This window comes from Pinus tabuliformis, chromosome 9 (genome assembly GCF_031772625.1).
Source record: "Pinus tabuliformis cultivar Carrire ecotype Pingquan chromosome 9, CPIR1, whole genome shotgun sequence".
Classification (NCBI taxonomy): Eukaryota; Viridiplantae; Streptophyta; class Pinopsida; order Pinales; family Pinaceae; genus Pinus; species Pinus tabuliformis.
This window is the reverse complement of record NC_142307.1, coordinates 256877038-256898450: the sequence shown is the minus strand read 5'-3', so window position 1 is coordinate 256898450 and position 21413 is coordinate 256877038. Positions and strand designations below refer to the sequence as shown.

Sequence of the window (21413 nt, the reverse complement as noted above, 5' to 3'; positions counted from 1 at the left end):
TCTAACTTCATTGGTAGGGACTAATGTGCTCTATAAGACTTGTTAATATAGGCTTTGCATGTTAGGTCTTCAAATTTTTTCATCTAAAAGGTTTGTAAATAGGTAATAAATTGAACAATAATCTAAATTATCTTAGATTATAATTATCAATATTTCAAAAGTTTCAAACCTATCTAAAACATAAATAAACAAATTGAATTTGTTCTCTAAGATAGATAACAAATTGAATAATAACCTAAATTATCTTAGGTTAGAATTATCAATATAGGTTCCAAACCTATTTAAAAAATGAACTAATTGTAATATTAGAAACTAAAATATTTTCAAAAATATAAATAGAAAATATTAAAAAAAATTATTAGAACAAAATTTTCAGTTTATATATCTTAACAAGAGGATGTACCACATTCCATCGATATATTATAGCATTAATGTGAGCTTATACCACAAAACAAGTAGTTATGCCTTTTGAAATAACTCCAACCTAGTTTAACAATTTAGTCTCCTCTTAACATTATTCAAATACACTAGTTGTCAATTTATTGATATCTAATAAGCAACAATTAACTTTAGAAATTTGATAGAAATTGCAACTTCTCAAGATTTCAAACTCAAAAACAAGAGATATAATTGTACTCGACTAGTATGTGGAATGGAAACCAAAATTTAGAAGAACGTGCATAGACATGTAATAATCAAAAGCATAAATACGTAGTGATTTCTAGGGGAACCCAACAGGGAAAAACTGCTCGAGCATCTTTGCATTAATGAGTTGAATAGAGAAATTATTACAATTGCTAGCTCTGACTCTGAACTCAACCTACAAAATAAGAATGGTTCTCTCTCCTCAATGAGTAACTCTCGCCAAAACTTAGCCAATTATTTTCTCACCAAGCCTCTTATTTCCTCACGTAAATCTTGAGGAAATTAGCCCAAAAAAATAGGAGTTTTTTCCAAAGAGATTATTCAATTCCCAAGGATTGATCTCTTGGCTCATGCAACACCTGTACACTCAAAAATAGTCTACACTGATGTTACACTGCCTTTTCATATCCACTTCACCTCAGGAACTTGAATTCTTTACATGCCCTATCTATTTTCGGTTCACTGATGAGTTAACTTACAAGTCTCTGAGTTAGAATGTTGTCCCACTCAACAACTGACCTTCAACTAACTCTATAAATAGTTAGAGGTCAGTTAACATAATACAACTAAAAATAACTGACCTATATTACTAAAATTTAGCAATCACATATGCATAATTGAAATCCAAGCCCTCTAACTTAAATTTTCTTCCCAAACTGAGTCACAAGATCCATGTCACACTTTTTAACTACCTGCAAGTTGTCCTACTGATGTGGAAATTTGATTTACTAGATTTGACTAAGGCTAAAGTGAAATTGAACCTTTCTTGCTCCAATTTTTTAAAACTCCCTCTTAGCGAGAAAGGGATTTTTCACCACCCCTATCTTGCACCTGTGGAATTCAAATTTACCTCTTGACAATGCCTTTGTCAATATGTGAGCATCTTGCTCCTCAGTTGGAATGTACTGTAGCAACATAATTCTCCTCCGCACAGAGTCGAGCAAATAATGATACCAGATATCAATGTGCTTCAACCTATCATAAAATACCAAATTCTCAAAGAGCTTAATGCAACTATCAATATCACAATATATCATAGTCGGAACCATCTCATAACTAAACAATCTCGCAATTATTTTCCTCATCCATATGGCCTGACATGTTGCTTGACTTGTAACCATGTATTCATCCTCTGCTAAGATGAGCGCCACATCCCTATTCTTCCCACTGTACCTCGAAATAGTTGTAAACTAAACACTAAATATAGCACGTGAAATAATTTTCATGTCTGATGGGCTTGCTACCCAATCTACATTACTGAAGCCTTGGGTGTTCACTCCTTTCCTCCTATACCATAATCCATACTCGGTAGTGCCTTTAAGGTACCGTAATACATGATTTTCTACCTTCAAATACAGTTTGGTAGGCCTCATGATAGCTTGACTCAGTTGGTTTACTACATAGCAAATTTCAGGTCTATATTCGCAAGAAACATCAAAGACCCTGCAAGCTGCCTATAAATGGTTGCATCAAAATCTTGACCTAAAGTGGTATAACTGTTGATAACTATTGATCCAAGTGTACCATGCTGAGGGCACCTATTTGAGACCATACAATGCTCTCTTGAGTGTGCACACATGTGACTCTCAATCATATCTCTCAAATCCTTGTGTATCCTCTACGTAAATTTTCTCCTCAACAACATTGTTGAGAAAGGCAGTATTGACATCCATATGGTGGATTTTCCACCCCATCTACAAGGCCAACACTAGAATCGATATGATTGAGGAATATTTTGCAACCGGTGAATTTTTTTCCTCATAGTCCACAACTTCTATATGAGAGAATCCTTTCTCCACAAATCCGGCTTTGTACTTCTTGATGCTTCTATTAGCTTCATGCTTGAATTCATAGATCCATCGTGGACCAATCACTTATTTCCCTTTTGGTCTCGACACGACCTCACATACAACGTTCTTCATGATGGATTTGTATTCTTCCACCACGGCATCAACCTAAATAGGTTGAGAAACTTCTTACTCAAATGAGGAAGGATCTGTCTCAATGAGCTTTGTCATGAGACCCATGTAGTCAGTGTACCTACCATGTGACCTCCTCTTCCTGCGCTGTGATGTGGGGGCTCTCACATTCTCCCTTGCATCCTACAACAATATATCAGCTTCTTTTGTTCTCTTTCTCCCGTATCTAGAAGATTTTGGTTAAGTGGGTACCTCCACTCTGCATCCTGTATGCTCCACTACATGTGGCTACTCCAATACCTCCTAAAGCTCATGCTGAGGCTCCTCCTTTGGTCCTACAAACTCCTGCTTTGGTGGGATACTCATCTCTCATTCCACAAAGCATATCATAGCCTTCTCCTCATCGAACTTGACATCTCTCCTCAGAATTGTCATCCTCAGTGAAGGTAAATAAACTTGATAATTGTGTGGAGTTTTGGTGTATCCTACAAAAACTCCCAACTCTCTTCTAGGCTCGAAGTTTCTTCCTTGAATATTTGGTGACATCACAATAAACTGAAGCTCCAAAAATTCTGAAATCAAACACATTAAGGTTTCTCTGAGAGAAAGGTTCCACCGGTGTGATCATGCCAAGTATTGTATGAGGACACTCGTTCTACAATTAAACTGTTGTATTGCATACTTATGCCCATGGATGCAATGAAAACCTCTAATCATGCAACATGGCCTTTGCTACTCCCACTATCCTTGTGTTCTTCCTTTTGGCTACCCCATTCTGTTGTGGGTGATGGGGTGCTATCAACTCTCTTCAAATACATTCTTTTTCGTAGAAATCCTTGAGTGCATGTAAAATAAATTCACCTCCACTATCACTCCTAAGAGCCTTCACCTTGTTCGCAATCTCCTTCTCAACCAATTCCTTAAATTCAACAAATTTTGAGAAAACTTTATCGTTCTTCGAGTTAAAGAAAATCCAACATTTTCTAGAAAAACGATCAATACAAAAATCATAGTAATTGTGTTTTGTTGTGGAGGTTGTAGGAAAAGGGTCCATGAACATGAGAGTGGACTCACTCCAAGATTGCATCTTCTCTGTTACCTTGGCCACTGAAAGTGGATTTCACATATTTCCCCAATGTGAAGCCCTTGCAAACATCTTGTTATTCAAGGGACATTGCTGGTAATTTATTGCATGAATTTTAAGGCATCATGGTGTAGATGACCCAATATCTTGTGCTAAAGTCCTCCAACATATCGATGTTGCACCTATTCACCCTTATTGCTCAATGCAGTGCACTCTCTCTCCTCATGTTTGTATAGATTCTTCACTTGAACCCAAATTTTCTTCACTTTCCTCGTAGCTACATGTCTAAGAAAGGCTTTCCCTTTACTAAAAATAACACCAAAGCCATTATCCTCCAATACTGCTACAAATATCAGGTTCTTCTTCACCTCAAGTACAAACATAACATATTTGAGGCAAAGAGGAGAGGTTTTCTCCCTCTCAAAGGTGATAGTACCAATTCTAGTAGCATTGTACCTCCCATCATGCCCCATTTTAATATGCATATGGAGATCCTTCTCCTCGAGGTTACTAAAAAAATCCTTGAACCTTGTCATATGGAATGAGGCACCAGAATGAAGGTACCACACACTCCCCATAATAGTGTGAGCCATGGACGCTATTGGGGTGAAGTTTTATTTGAATTATGAAGCTAATTCTTCACCTCCTTCTTCTCCTAAAGGCTTCTTGGTAGACTTCTTGTGTAGGCACTTTGTTGCATAATGCCCAAATTCGTGGAAGTGGGAGAATTTTATCTTTCTCAAGTATTTCTTATTTTGATTATTTTGGCTAGGTTCAGGTTTGCTATGGGTCTTCTTCGCTTTTCCCTTCTTCCACTTTCCAACCAAGGAAAAATTCTCTTCATCCTCAACTTTGGATGATGTTCCATCTCAGTTATTTCTCTCGAACTCTTCTTGAACCAAATCAGACCATAACCTTTCCCAATTCAGTAATTTTCCCTTCCATTCACAGACTCCTAGTAGATGTGCAAGGATTTTGGAAGGCCTATAAGAGTTAGGCTCACGAGGACATCTTCTCCAAAATTCACCCTAGCCCCTCCAAGATCATTACAAACTTGAGTAAACCTAGAGAGATAGTGTGGAATAATATCATTCGTTTGCATTCTTATGTTTCAACGTTTGTCTTTCAGGGCCAATTTTCTATGGTCGCTGCTATTTTCTAATAGCTCGGTGATTGTGTTCAATATAACAAATGGTGTCTCTTTTCCATGGAAATTTGAGACCACATGGTATCTCACACCTTCGAGAAAAATTCTCTTGGCCTTTGCAACATCATTCTTCCATTGGGTTAATTATTGTGCATCACACTGTTGTGGTTTTGCAATGTTAGTTTTAACATATTCTAACACATCTTTTTCATTGAGCACTACTTCCATTTGATCCTTCGAAGCTATGAAATTTGAGGTACCCTCCACGACATAGTCCAATCTCACTATGTTGAAAGACATTCTCCCGATCCTGAAGAACAATTGTTGCACTGAAGCTACTACACAAAATTCCTAAGAGACAAGTTCAAAATACTAGTTCTAATGTGAATTTAGGGCTCGGATACCATGTATAAATTTGATAGAAATTGCAATTGCTTAAGATTTCAAACTGAAAAAAAAAAGGAGACGTAATTATACTCTAAATGGAAACCGCAATTTAAAAAAATGCGCATAGACATGAAATAAGAAAAACCACACATACACAATTATTTATATGGGAACCCAAGTAGGAAAAGCCCCCTTAATTCTCTTTGCATTAATCCGTTGAATAGAGAAACTATTACAATTGCTAACTCTCTCTTTGAGCTCAACCTACAAAAGAATAATTGTGCTCTCTTCTCAATGAGAAACTCTAGCCAATGCTTAGCCAATTATTCGCTCATCAAGTCTCCTATTTCCATGAAAAAAACCTGAGGAAATTAGCCCCAAAAAAATAGGAATTTCCTCCAAATTGATTGTGCAATTCCCAAGGATTGATCTTATGACTCTTGCAACACCTATACACTCAAAACTAGTCTACACTGATGTTAGACTTCCTTGCCATCTCCACTTCGGATTAGGAACTAAAATTATTTGCATGGACTAGTTATTTTGGGTTGATTCATCGTTTAACTCATAGATCTCTGAGTTAGACTCCTTTTCCATTCCACAACTAACCTTCAACTCACTCTATAAATAGCTATAGGTTAGTTAACTGAATGCAACTAAAAATGACTGAACTGTATTACTAAAATTTAGCAATCACACATGCATATCTAAACTCCAAGCCCTCTAACTCGAATTTTCTAAGCTAAGTGAGTGACAAGATCTATGTCACATTAGTTAACTACCTCCAAGTTGTCCTATTGATGTGGAAATTCGATTTACTCAATTTGAATAAGGCTAAATTCAAATTGAGCCTTTCTTGCTACATTTTTTTAACATTAAATCTCTCTATTGATTAAGTACCATCATAACATAGCTAGATAGATTTTACTACCCATAGGTTTTAAGCTAGTAACCTTAACATTAAGGCGTGGCTTAACAAAAGACCAAATGAGAGTTAAGTAATGTCTTAACATCAAAAAGTGTCTTAACAATGCACCCAATGTCCATCTATTGAAAACCGAGTGGAAGAAATTTTCGGCATTTCAAAATATTTTGCACAATTTGTTTATAGAAAGGTCAAGCAACAAGATAACTTACCTATAGCAATATACACAAAAAAAAATCTAGATACATCTTTCTATGTCTTAATGATACAATGTTTCAAAATAATTTCAAGATGTCTCTTTAATTCTTTGAAACACTTATATGTACATCTATTATTTTTCATATTAATACATATATTGGATTTTAATGTCATATTTTATTACTCTAAAATACCATTTAACAACTAAAAACCTATAACATGCTTTACATATATTTTGAGGCTTAAAAGCACATTAAAGAATGTTTAAAAATAAAAATTGATATCAATTCTCCCCTTATGTAATTATCAAGTAGAAAAAAACCCCTTTTAATAGCCACAACTAGATAAAAAATTAAAATATAATTACAATTACTCCAAAAGCAAGTTCACCCTTTCACTCTTGTGGTTTTTTGTCAACACTACAAAAATAAGTTATTGAGCTCTAGCTCTAGATAATTACAATTACTCTAAAAGCATGTTCACCCTTTAGCTCTCTTGGTTTTTGTGAGCACTACCTAAATAAGTTATTGAGCTCTACCAATAAATAATGAAGAAGTGTATATAAATGGCAATTAAAGGTGGGTATTTAAGTGAATGAAAGTGACTGTGTAAATATTTCTTAAGATTTTCCTTACTTTTTTCCATCCTCTTTTAATAATAAGGAATGTGTTGCATGGGATCCACTTATAATATGGTGACTCTCATCTCACATTTGGGTAAACCATAATTCTATATTTTATGTCTCCTTATATTTTTAGAAAAATTTCCTTATCTTTTGACATCATTTTTTAATAATAAGGGATGTGTTGCATGAGATCCACTTATAATATCCTAACTCTCATCTCACATTTGGGTAAACCATAATTCTATATTTTATATCTTGTTACATTTTTAGGTTACAACAAGTCATTAATGTTGGTAGTGCACTTGAGAGGGTGCTTCACAATGAACAAATATTTAATCATCTTAGCCTTAATTTAATGTAATAATATAATAAAAAATATTAACCAACCTAAATCCATTTAAGTCTAAATCTTAGGTGCACTTGAGACGGTGCTTCACACTTAACAAATATGTAATCATCTTAGTCTTAATTTAATGTAATAATATAATACAAAATATTAACCAACCTAAATCCATTTAAGTCCAAATCTGAGGTGCACTTGAGAGGGTGCTTCACACTTAACAAATATTTAATCATCTTAGTATTAGTCTAATGTAATAAAATAATACAAAATATTAACCAACCTAAACCTAAATCCATTTAGGTCCAAATCTATCAAGGCTTTAGAGGGATCTACTCTCTCATGTGTAAACCTTCTTTTGAGTTTTCACATTGAGTGATTTGATCCCTTGAGGGAGTTGATTACACCTCCTTTTGGGTTTTCAAGTTGAGTGATTTGATCACTTGAGGGAGTGTTGTGAAATTGTTTTTGAATATTAAAATAATTTTTAAATATAAAAATATTTATAAAACATTTAAAAATATTAAAATATTAATATTAAAATTTAAAAATATTAAAATATTTTAATATTCAAAATCTTTTTTCACAAACTAATATAAAAAAATGATGGTAACTCTCCATTTATCATGCTGGATCAAATTTATCCAAATTAAAACTCACAAATATTTTATTATTATTATTATATTAATCATGATTTCATTATTAAATAATAAAAAAATTACACATCTCCTATATTTTAACTAACAACAAATAAATTACATATCTCCTTCTTATTAAAATATATAGAAAAATAACAAACAAACAAAAATAAATAAAATAAAAAACTAACTCAAAATTAAATTAAATTAACCCACAATTTGATCCAAATTAAAACTCACAAATATTTTATTATTATTATATTAATCATAATTTCATTATTAAATAATAAAAAAATTACACATCTCCTATATTTTAACTAACAACAAATAAATTACATATCTCCTTCTTATTAAAATATATAGAAAAATAACAAACAAACAAAAATAAATAAAATAAGAAACTAACTCAAAATTAAATTAAATTAACCCACAAAATTTTATATAAAATGTTTTATTTAAAATAATTATTTTATCTTTCCCTAGATTACATTATACTTGTTCACACAGTGAGTTGTAAAAAATATCTATACTTGTTCACACAGTGAGTTGTAAAAAATATTTAGTAATATAATAATAGTTGCGCACTAAATAAGAATGCTCCTCTACTTCCATTCCATGTAGTGTACCTCAATTTATTTCTTAGAAGAAGCCAATTCGAAACATCTCCTTCTGTGCAGTGGTTCACAGAAATGTCATCTAAATCAGAGGAGGTTCAGAGCGACCTCAATGTCATTATAGAAAAGCTACTGTCCAATGGAGTGAACAGAAGTGAGGTGGAGGGTAAATATATCCTGCCTCTCAGTGAACGCCCCCACTTGTCTGAGGTGTCTTACTCGGAGGGCATTCCGGTGGTGGATCTCCAGGACCTGGATGGCCCTAATGTAAGAAATCTGCAGTTTCTAAACCTTAATGTGACCCGGTTAAAAGCATTAAAGCATTAAAGCACTAAAGGAGTTTAAAGCATTAAAGCACTAAAGCAGTTTCTAATCTAAAGCATTAGATCTTAAGCGTTGAATTGGTATATGATGGACGTACCAGATTAGAGTTAAATAATATATAAAGGATTGGGTCCTCTCTCTCCCACACACAAGAGTTGCATTCTTCTCCATCAAGAAGCACATAAAGGAAGTGAGGGAAAGAGGAGAGAAACCGAATTCTGAAGAAGAGGAACAGTCAGGAGTCAGATCAAAGTAGATGGCAGCCATTACATCTTCTGCTGTTAATCAAGGTATGTCATCTATCATATTAAGTTCTGTTTGTGAAATATTCGGTATTGATGATCTTGGGCTGTTAGCTGTTAATGAATAATGAAAATTTTACATTTGGTATCGGAGCCTAATCAATAACTGAATATTTCCTATGATTGCAATTGATCAATTTGTTCTCATGTTTGTTTTTCCGAAATTAATCAAGCCTCGGAGAATCCCGTTATTTCGTTCAGTCCCGCGTATCTCTAATGAGAAGGGATTTTGCGGGGCTTTATAAAATATCTGTTTGCATGTCTGTTATGATTGAATTATAAAATGAGATACGACATGCAACAATGTTTTGATCCCCTAGGTCTTACAAAACGTTCGTCTCGTTATATAGCTTTGTCCATCATATATTCTCATTTTCATACGGCCTTCAAGATGTAAGAATAAGTCAAACTTGACATTTAATCTTTAATCTTTGCATAGGTTGAATATTTGCTAATATTAAACCATCAGTGCATAGATATATAGGACTATGACAAAAGTACCGTAACAGAAAGTAAAACCAATACCAGAAAATTTGTTAGCAGGGCGCCTCTGTATCATTATTCCTTTGTCAATGATCTGCTGGGTTTTCTGGGAATTAATCAAGTTTTTTGTGTTTCCTGGGTTAAATTCGAAAAGGATATTGAATTCTTCCCTGTCATCGAATTAAAGAAATGTGTATGAATTACATGGTATCGAATTAAAGAAATGTGTATGAATTACATGGTTTTGGTCTTTTGGAGATCCGATCGCCGCTATGATCCCGCTAACTGGGTTTATGTTTTCGTGACGATCTTTTTCTTCCATGAATTGGAATTGTTTTGGTACATAGACGGGATTTATGACTTTGAATTTTCACGATCTAGGGATAAATAGTAAATACCTTGGTTTTGCTTGTACAACCCTTATCGAATTCAAGCAAAGCCCTTAGATGTTTGGGCAAAGTTTCATATTGCTTTTTAATGAGACAAAATACTTCTTGTACTTATTATCACTTTGACGTTTGAAACAAACCAAGACCATAACGACTAAGGTCTTAGTAAATAATGTTTACTGTGGAGGACCATGATTATGATTTGCCCCGCCATACGTTAACGAAGAATTTTTACTTGCTGTTATGATTCGATGTTTTAACGTTGAGCTAAAGATTTGAGGTCGTAGTCTAAAAATTTTGATAAGAAAAATTGTATTCAGCGAGAACGAAAATTAATCTGTAACGAATGTTATGTTTGAGATGCAAGGGCAAAGATCAAGTTTCAAGCCAAAGTTAAAATTAGAGTGTTCGAAACTGTATCTCGTTTAATAGCATAACTTTGTTCTACTAAATTTTGAGTATAATGACTGATACAATGCCAGGACTCTCAAATTTAAGACGTCTGATTTCGAAATAAGGTCTATATTATTTGAGTTATCGAGAGTATTGGTGCTCGTGATAATATGCCAATTTCTGTTCTCAATCATAAAAGAATTGATCAGATTTACTGTTTTGGCTTTGCACAATTAAAGTTTACTGGTACAAAATAATTGTTTGAAATTTGGGCATAAAAGTAATTGCTCTATGACTGATTGTTTTGCATAAGGTATAAATTATTTATGCGCTTGAGATTTATGATTTTGTTAATCACCAAAGTGGTCAAAATCAGAATGTTTTTTTGCATAAGGTATGTGTTATAAGTTATTTGTGCACATGAGATTTATGATTTTGTTAATCACCAAATTGGTCAAAATCAGAATAATCATTTAGTGCATAAGTGACATAATGATTAATGTTAGAAATTGCCAGTTATAATAATACCAATTAAAAATTGGCGTCACTAATGATAGAACCTGAGAACTTACCCAAAGGAAAGTCTTGTTCTATAACTAGTTGACATGATGAGGTTTGATAGATATTTTGATTAAATAAATATTGATCATCCAAAGATGTCAGTTCTATTTAATTAAATATATTTATTACCTACTTATGTTTTGGTATTTAATTATGTTAAGTATAAGATAGTATCTACCCAAAGGAGTGCTAAATTATACTATTATGTCTACATCTGAATCGCGTTAGTTATGAGCTTATAGTTATTTCCAACAATATGCAGGGATTTCTTACGATCCGAACCATAAATCCAAATAAAGATCGTTTTCTCTTTATGGGAAACGGAATGAAATCTTCAATTGAAGGCATTGGGACTTATCGTCTAATTCTAGAAAGTGGATATGTATTAGACTTAAACAGTACCCTTTATGTACCTTCATTATCTAGAAACCTTATTTCCGTAAGTAAGTTGGATAATTCTGGTTTTAGATGTATGTTTGGATCTGGCTGTTTTGATTTATATAAGAATACTGATAATGTTGGTTCTGGTATTCTAATTGATGGTTTATATAAATTGAAACTGAATGACACTTATGCGAATTCCTTGTTGAATGTAGTAAATAATGTTGGATGTAAACGTAGCAGGTTGAATGAAAATTCTGCTTTCTTGTGGCATAAACGACTAGGTCATATATCCAAAGAAAGAATGATGAGATTAGTAAGTAATGAAATTTTGTCAAATTTGGACTTTAGTGATCTAGAATTATGTGTGGATTGTATTAAAGGTAAAAAAACCAAACATAATAAGAAAGGAGCCACCAGAAGCAGCCAACTTCTTGAAATAATACACACTGATATTTGCGGACCTATGGACACTTCAGCCTTTAATGGAGAAAAGTATTTCATCACTTTCATTGACGATTTTTCCCGTTATGGTTATGTCTATTTGCTTCATGAAAAATCTCAATCTGTGAATGTCCTTGAGACGGTTGTAAAGGAAGTTGAGAGGCAATTAGATAAAAAGGTGAAAATCATAAGGTCTGATAGAGGTGGTGAATATTATGGTAAATATAATGAGTCAGGCCAGTGTCCAGGTCCATTTGCAATCGAAAGTCATGGCATATGTGCGCAATACACAATGCCAGGTACACCACAGCAAAATGGTGTAGCAGAAAGGCGCAATAGGACGTTAATAGATATGATTAGGAGTATGATGTCAGATTCTACACTACCTAAGAATTTGTGGTCGTATGCTCTCAAAACCGCTAATTAATTGTTGAATAGGGTTCCTAGTAAAGCTGTTCAAAAGACTCCTTTTGAGTTATGGACTAACAGGAAACCTAGCTTAAGACACCTGCATGTTTGGGGTTGTCCAGCGGAAGCGAGAATTTATAATCCACATGAAAAGAAATTAGATTCTCGAACGATCAGTGAGTATTTTTTAGGATACCCTGAGAAATCTAAAGGGTATGTGTTTTACTGTCCTAATCATAGTCCAAGAATTGTAGAAACTGGTAATGCAAGATTCATTGAGAATGGTGAAGTCAGTGGGAGTACTCGAAGAGAAATAGTAGAAATAAAGGAAACAAGGGTAAATGTTACATTGCCTAGAATAGTTCCTCCATCTACTATTACTCCAAATGTTGTTCCAACTGTTGTATAACAGCATGATATAAATGAGTACTTCCTGAAGGAAATGACTTACATAATGCTGATATGCATGAACCAAAACAAGTAGCATTAAGAAGACCTCAAAGAAATCGTAGGTCAGCTATTTCTAATGATTATGTGGTTTATATGCAAGAATCAGATTATGATATTGGAATCAATAAGGATCCAGTTTCGTTTTCACATGCTGTAGAAAATAAAGAGTCAAAGGAATGGATTAATGCCATGAAAGAAGAACTAAAATCCATGCAACAGAATGAAGTTTGGGATCTCGTTGAGTTACCACATGGCTGTAAAAGAGTCGGAAGCAAATGGGTTTTTAAAACCACGACTCTAGTGGTAATATCGAACGGTATAAAGCTAGACTTGTTGCTAAGGGTTACACTCAGAAAGATGGTGTTGATTACAAGGAGACATTTTCTCCTGTTTCGAAAAAGGACTCACTAAGAATAATAATGACATTAGTAGCTCATTATGATTTGGAGTTGCATCAAATAGATGTGAAACAGCTTTTCTGAATGGAGATCTTGATGAGGATGTTTATATGGATCAACCTGAGGGTTTTTCTGTAGAAAGTAAAGAACAATTGGTGTGTAAACTTAAGAAGTCAATATATGGGCTTAAACAAGCATCCCGGCAGTGGTATATTAAGTTCAATACCATTATTACATCTTTTGGTTTTAAGGAAAATACGGTTGATCACTGTATATACCGAAAGATCAGTGGGAGCAAGTTTATTTATCTGGTCCTTTATGTTGATGACGTCTTGCTTGCTGCAAATAATTTAAGTATATTGCATGAGACTAAGGAATTTCTCTCAACGAAAGATTACATGCTCATCCAATGAATCGGAAGTGATTGGATATAGCGATTCAGATTTTGCTGGATACATCGATACTAGAAAATCGACTTTTGGTTACCTGTTTATGTTTCCTCAAGGTGCCATATCATGGAAAAGTGCGAAACAGACTATCGTTGCTTCATCCACTATGGAGGCAGAATTTGTGGCATGTTTTGAAGCCACAATTCATGCATTATGGTTGCGGAACTTTATTTCAGGACTTGCGGTTGTCGACACCATTAGCAAGCTGCTGAAAATTTATTGTGATAATTCTGCAGCAGTATTTTTCTCAAAGAACGACAAGTATTCTAAAGGTGCCAAACATAAAGAACTGAAGTATCTTGTTGTGAAAGATGAGGTTCAGAAACAAAGAATGTCAATCATGCACATCAGGACAGAACTTATGATTACAGACCCTTTGACGAAAGGGTTACAACCAAGACAATTTAAGGAACATGTTCAAAGAATGGATCTTGGTTGTATTAATGATAATTGATGTGTGACATTCTGAGCTCTTTTATGTGTTTCTGATATACAATTATGTGTCTCTTGTTTTAATGAAGTAGTACGTATTTTATGTAATTTTAAACAAGAAAGAGTCTTATAAAGATATTATGTTTAATCATTATGATATAAGACATTATGTGGACCATTATGTTGTTTTATATAAATTATGAGTATGAATTGATGGATTGCTGGTATTGTAGTATATGGAAGGGAATGAATTGAATTAATAGTGCACAACCGCCATAACTCTCAGCAATTTATCATAGTATGATGTTCAACGCTTAATATTATGAATAATCGGGTCAAGTGGGAGAATGTAAGAAATCTGCAGTTTCTAAACCTTAATGTGACCCGGTGAAAAGCATTAAAGCATTAAAGCACTAAAGAAGTTTAAAGCATTAAAGCACTAAAGCAGTTTCTAATCTAAAGCATTAGATCTTAAGCGTTGAATTGGTATATGATGGACGTACCGAATTAGAGTTAAATAATATATAAAGGATTGGGTCCTCTCTCTCCCACACACAAGAGTTGCATTCTTCTCCATCAAGAAGCACATAAAGGAAGTGAGGGCAAGAGGAGAGAAACCGAATTCTGAAGAAGAGGAACAGTCAGGAGTCAGATCAAAGTAGATGGCAGCCATTACATCTTCCGCTGTTAATCAAGGTATGTCATCTATCATATTAAGTTCTGTTTGTGAAATATTCGGTATTGATGATCTTGGGCTGTTAGCTGTTAATGCATAATGAAAATTTTACACCTAACAGAGCAGAGGTGGTCCATCAAATCCAGCATGCATTGGAGGAGGATGGCTGTTTCCAGGTAGACCATATACCTCACTTCCAACTCATCTGCAATCTTGGACTGTCAATTATCAGGTTCCCAGTGTCTAATTTAGGGTTATGATTTCATCTGACTCTTCTGATTTTATGTCAATTGCAAATTTTGATTTCTAATAATCTATTTGTTAGATTCACTAAAACTACTGTAAAAATAGTGATAATCCCTCCTAATATACCGAAAACAAAATAATAAAAACTCATAGAAATAATATAAAAGATTTTCTAAATTTTTAAATAACAGAGACTTATGCATGAAAATTCCTAAGTCATTGCAGATTACTTGAATATTCACAATTTGATGGACATGAACACAGTCAATTTTTTTTTGCCCAATTCTGAAATATTCTAAAAATCTGCAATGGACTTAAGCTTATGCATCAACATCTCATTAAAATATTTAAATCAACATTACACACCATGGATGACTCCACCCACAACTTTCTCGACTGGGTGCAAAATTGCTATGGTTGCAAACAATTTTGTTGCATATTGTTGAGGCCAGATAGTGAACCATGGCGTGCCAGCGATAGTCATGAAAAGCATGATGGAAATCGCTAAAGAATTCTTCGAAATGCCTGTGGAGGACCGAGCATGCCTCTACTCAGAGGACCCAAAGCAGAGGGTTCGGCTTTCTACGATCACCAGTTTTAGCAAAGAAAAGGTCATTTACTGGAGAGAAGGTCTGACTCACCCATGTCATCCTCTGGAGGAAGTCATGAACTCTTGGCCTGAAAAACCTGTAGCCTACAGGTAATCAATTATAAATTGTTCTAATTGCTGATGTTTTACGTTCTTGGGCTTCTATGGTGGTTTAAGAAGTTCACTTTCCAGGTTTCCTTTTGGGTTACATATGATTTTCGATGAGTTAATTTTGGGTTAAATTTTTATAAAATATTTAGTTTATGGAATTATCATTTTTATTTTTATCATTTAAATTTATAATTTTGACCAAACTAATATCTAAAGACTACAAAATATCTCAGATTTCATTCCCAAATCTCTATATATAGCCCGAACAACAAACAAATTGACCAATCTATGTTTTGGTGACAGAGACATCACAGCCAGGTATTCTATGGCGGTGAGAGCACTGGTTTTAAGGCTACTGGCTGCCATTTCTGAAGCTCTAGGGCTGGACTCTCATTACTTGAATAGCTTTGGAAACAACGGCCAAGATATGGTTACCAATTACTATCCTCCATGCCCAAACCCAGATCTTACCCTTGGTTTACCAAGCCATTCAGACTCAAGTGGCGTCACTGTTCTAATGCAAGGCGACGTTAATGGTTTGCAAGTACTCAAAAATGGAAAATGGGTCTCCGTACAACCCATAACTAACGCCTTCGTCGTCAATTTGGGAGATCAACTGCAGGTAATTACCAAAAACTGATCTAATAGAATTTTTCTTGACCATGGAATTATTAATGACAATGATTTTTCAGGTAGTGAGCAATGGAAGATTCAGGAGTGTTCGGCATCGAGCAACGACGAACGCGTCCACTGCACGTATATCAGTTGTTACGTTTCCTGTCCCTTCACCCGATGCCTCCATTGCTCCTGCAGCATCCCTGGTTGATGAACAACATCCAGCTCTGTACAGAGGATATGAGTTTGGAGAATTCATGAGAATATGGAGAATTAAGGAATTTAATGGCAAGGCAGTGTTGGATCATTTCAAAATTGAATACCCAGAGGACAATAATGGTGAATGACTTTTGTTGCTTGAATGGTGGTTGGTTTCTGCCCTTCAGCGTATTTAAAGTCAGGAGGACATATTTATATATTTCATCAGTATGTTTTATTCGGTTACTTAAAAGTTTGGGATGTCATTTCTAAACAAATAAGTTAGAGATTGCACAGTTTGGCATTATGCTATGCGATTAATCATCGACCTATGTTTGTATTTGTGTGCAACTCAGTGCATTACTCTCATGTTTTCTGTAATTCAAATTGTATATTACATTATAGGTTGCATAGTTTGAATTTAATTTACAAGTTTAAAATATGTGATGGGTACACATATTGGATCTTTGGGGTACTCTTAACAATGGAAACTTTAACCCACGATCACAAACCTCATAGTTCGTTCTTTAATGATAGGGTACACCCCTATTAAAGGGTTTACCAGACTGATTTTGGGTTCAGAGGGTGTCGATTGGTTACTCTTGAGGATGAATCTGGGATCTGGATGATCCTCTCCATCACTCTCAAACTGGATTGAATTCAGGTCCAATCACTCTATCCACATCCCAAAATTTAGATGTCTGGTTACTCTTGAGGATGAATCTGGGATCTGGATGATCCTCTCCATAACTCTCAAACTGGATTGAATCTAGGTCGAATCACTCTATCCACATCCCAAAATTTCGATGTCTATCAAACCGCATATTATAAAGGCTGTGTGCTACATTTTGCTGGCACTTCTAACATAAATCATTCTAGCTAAGAGATTCTACCTCGATACATTCAAATCATTCCAGCTAAGAGATTCTACCTAGATACATTCAAATCATTCTAGCTAAGAGATTCTACCTCGATACATTCTAGCTACTAGATGTCAAAAACTTGTACCGGAAACCTTGGAAACTTTAGAACTTCATAGTGAAGTTGAAAACCTGAGAATTTAACTTAGAGCCTCAATCAAATGTTTCAGAACACCATACATTAGATATGTATATTTATTTGGAGTTGTTTTTAGACTTTTTGGACTTTCAGCGGGTGGAAAAATTTGAGGTGACAACTTCTCTTGACTAGTTCGTTCTAAACTCGTAGACAAAGGTTTTCTACATGTGATTTCAGCGGAAACTTTTCTTATAAATGTTATGGATCACAGAATCCTCAATTCACTAATCTTGATTTGTGTTATTTAAACTAGTTTTTTGACTTTATATATGGATTCATCACAATTGAAAATCCCTAGTGCACTTGGATTGCGATTACCCATCAAACTTGTGATTTCAATTAGAGAAATTTGACCAGAAAAACCTACCTTAAAAGCTTCCAAAAAGTAGCAGTAAAGACAACTCCTATTCATTTAATCTGAAAGGGGAAGGTTACACAATTTCTCTAATATTCTTGTTTCTTTTCATAATCTCTCCAAAACTCTGACTCTTTTTACCTACATATTCATACTTTTTTCTATCTTATTCCTCTATTTACAAAATTCATCTTTACCCAATATGATATTTTAGTTGAGATTCATGTGTGAATTCTTGGAAAATATTTTGAATCTTTGTTTTTCTCAATTTCTTATTTAAAATAATGGATTACATAGTTTAACCAAATAATTTTTCATTCCTCTATTTAATTGTTTTCACATCATTTTTTGAAAAAAAAACCTCATAATTCTATTTTTATAGCTTTATTAATTGAAATTAAATCAAGTGAACCCATTTGTTGATTTTGAAGAGATTTTCATGCATCAAAATATGTCATTATTGTCATGAAAGGAGCTCTACAACCCAAAATGAGGTAGATGTTAGACATTACATGTTAGATGGGTAAATGATACATGTTAGATGGGGTAGATGTTAGAAGTTACATGTTAGATGGTAGATGTGTACATGTGAGATGGGGTAGATGTTAGACTTTACATGTTAAATGTTAGATGTGTAGGCATTAGATTGGAGAAGTGTAGGAGTTAAATATTTGAATATTTTTTAAATGTCCTCATAAGTATACATATGTAATGTAAACTTTTTTCCTTAGTCAAATGAAAAAAATAATAGTAATAATAACAATGGAAAAGGTATATATTTATATTGGGTTTTATTGTATAGAAGCTTATTATATTCTAGGGTTTAGTGATAAAACTTCAAGTAGACCGTCTTAACTATTGAGCTTAGATATATATATATATATATATATATATATATATATATATATATCAAACCATCCTAGATCCATCTTAACTCTCAATCTATTAAGTGCAGAGAGGGATCAAGTCTCTAGAGGTGCAAACATTTTCTCAAGTTTTGCACTAAAAAAATAGGTTTGCACAATAAGAGATTTGATCCTTCTATTAGGATTTAAGATTGATCTAGGCTGCTTAATTCATAACTTAGTGCACTTTTTCAGTGAGCTCTACACATGAATGAATGACATAGTTTAGTATTTTGGACAAGATGAAACTAAGTGTTCAGATTTTCTTATATTTTTGTTATTTTTTAATTATTTATATATTTATATTTGACTCATTTTGGTGTCCATTTCTAATTTTTGGCTTCAAGCATTACTATTTTAACTTATAGAATTTGCATTTTTTTAGTGATAAACATGTTCTCTAACAACCCCTAGTTGATTTTACCTATAAACGAATAGAATACCAAGGTCATGGAACACATATTCCAAGTTAAATGTTGGACAAAACATAGTGATGGGTACCACTCGTGATTAATTTATGGCTATCAAAATTGGCAAAGGCATTCGCAAAGGCAAAGAGGCATTAATTGACATTTTATTGCACAGAGAGGGGCTATAGAGCCCATTATAAGGTGGATGTGTGAGCATTAGATGTGAGATGTAAGCGATAGATGTGTAGGCGTTAGATGTGAGATTTGAGCATTAGATGTCTAGGTGCTAGATGTGAGATGTGAGATATTTTTTAAATTCAATTTCTTTTTATAGTGTAATTTGGTTTTTTGTTAATAAAATTATGAACATTTTTAATCATGAATATTTATCACGCATATTATTAACTTCTAAATAGGTATTTTTACAATATCATGGGCCAATACCCAAAAGAGAAAGATATATAGAGGGAGAGGAGAGACGAAAATCATAATACCATGGGCTAATACCATGATTTATTAATACCATGGGCAATCTATGACTTTGATTATTATGTTATGGATCTAGTCTTTAATTATTCTCTTACAATACAATGGGCCAATACCATGGCTTATCATTACCACATGCCCAAAAACCATAACTTATTTCAAAATCAATATGTTTTACAAATACTTTATTTTTATTTAATTTTATAACATTTTTTAATTAAATCTAAAAGCAAAAAGGTTATAATTACTTTTGAGGTATATCTAAACTGGCCATCCTCGCGACTACTAAAAATATCCCATAGAGATTAAATCTAGGTTTTAGTAAATTAAAAGTGAGAAAATATATATGTGTGTGTGTGTGTGTGTGTAAAGTTTATATAATATAAATAATATTATAATGAACTAGGATAGATGCATCTTAACTAAGGATCCAAGTGAAGAGAGAAAGAAAAGTGACTAACAATGATAGAGGAAAGAGAGTGCATGATTCTTTTATGTTTTTTTTTATTGTATTTTATCTTACATGATTGATCCAAAATATAGGTTTAATCTTTCACAACAAATATTTTATTTATTTATTTATTTAAAACTTTATTTAGTACAATACAATGGAATGATATTTAAGAGAGAGAGTGATATGGAGGGGGAAGAGAGTGGGGGAGAGAGACATAGAGGTGGGAGAGACAAGGAGAGAGAGGAAGGAAGAGAGAGAGGACATGGGAGAGAGGAGGAGAGAGGGAGGGAGAGAGAGATGGATTTGGAGGGGGAAAGAGAGGGAGAAAAGAAAAAAGAAGTTGAGAGATAGAGGTGGAGAGAGAAAGGGAATGACAAGGGAGAGATGAAGATAGAATGAGGCAGAAAGGAGACGATGGAAGAGATAGAAAAGGAGAGGGGAAAGATAGGGAAAGAAGGGGAAAAGAGAGATAGAGAGACATAGATATAGAGGGGTGAGAGAAGGGGAGAGCGAGAAGGAGAGAGGGAGGGAGATAGTGATAGAGTTGGAGGGTGGAGACAGAGGAAGAGTGAAGAGTGTGATGGGGGGGAGGGACAGAGGGAGGTGTGAGAGAAAGGGAGAGAAAGGAAGGAAGAGAGAGAGGACTTGAGAGAGTGAGAGGAGAGAGAAGGGGAGAGGGAGATGGATTTGGAAGGGGAAGAAAGACATGTAGAGAGAAAGGTGGAGAGCGAGAGGGACTGACAAGGGAGAGATGAACACACAGAGAGGGAGAGAGGAGAGCAAGAGGGAAGAGAGAGAGAGAGAGAGAGGGGGGGGGGGGAGTGATAGAGAGGAGAGGGAGAGATATATAGATAGATAGATATGGAGAGAGAGTATATGTGTGTGGGCTGATATAGAGATAAAGGAGAGATGGAGGGAGATAGAGATATAGATGGAGGGGGTGAGCGGGAATAAGAGAGATACAAAGAGAGGGAGGGAAGAAGAGATATATATATGGAGAGAGAGAGAGAGAGAGAGAGAGAGAGAGAGAGAGAGCGTTTAGGGGGTTGAGAGAGAGAGATACAAATAAGGAGAGATGGAGGGAGTTATATATATAGATGACAAGGGGGGAGAGGGAAGAAGAGAAAGATAGAGAAAGGGAGGGAGAGGAAGAGAGAGAGAGAGAGAGAGAGAGACGAGGGAGAGAAGGAGGGGGAGAGAGAAGAGAGAGGGAGGGAGACATAATCATAATGGAAGGTGGAGAGAGAGGGAAGAATAAAGAGACACATAGAGACAAATACAGACATAGAAGTTAGATCTATAAATTCATGAATATTTTGGTTTTTCACTAAAATGGATGTTTTGATTTTAGTGTAGTTGTTACTGTGTAATAC

General features: G+C 34.4%; 2 protein-coding genes across 2 annotated transcripts in view; both read left to right on the top strand.

Annotated features, from left to right (window-relative positions):
• Window positions 1–8849, top strand: part of LOC149148155 (protein DMR6-LIKE OXYGENASE 1-like) — an 80054-nt gene extending 71205 nt beyond the window's left edge. Inside the window, exon 3 of the mRNA XM_089442091.1 lies at window positions 8586–8849. Within this exon, the coding sequence (XP_089298217.1) occupies window positions 8586–8849 (264 nt within the window). The remainder of the gene's footprint in view (window positions 1–8585) is intronic.
• A 7029-nt stretch (window positions 8850–15878) lies between these two features.
• On the top strand, window positions 15879–16604 carry LOC149148154 (protein DMR6-LIKE OXYGENASE 2-like). The gene is made up of 2 exons (XM_089437801.1): window positions 15879–16180; window positions 16251–16604. The coding sequence occupies exons 1-2, from the start codon at window positions 15884–15886 to the stop codon at window positions 16518–16520; spliced, it is 567 nt and encodes a 188-aa protein (XP_089293927.1). The 5' UTR covers window positions 15879–15883; the 3' UTR covers window positions 16521–16604.
• Window positions 16605–21413: the final 4809 nt, after the last annotated feature.

What these genes read in the sequence shown, in the direction of transcription:
- LOC149148154 (XM_089437801.1), top strand. Translation starts at nt 15,884, where the DNA reads ATGGCGGTGAGAGCACTGGTTTTAAGGCTACTGGCTGCCATTTCTGAA. An exon ending in ATTTGGGAGATCAACTGCAG is followed by an intron (nt 16,181 to 16,250) that starts GTAATTACCAAA and finishes ATGATTTTTCAG; the next exon opens with GTAGTGAGCAATGGAAGATT.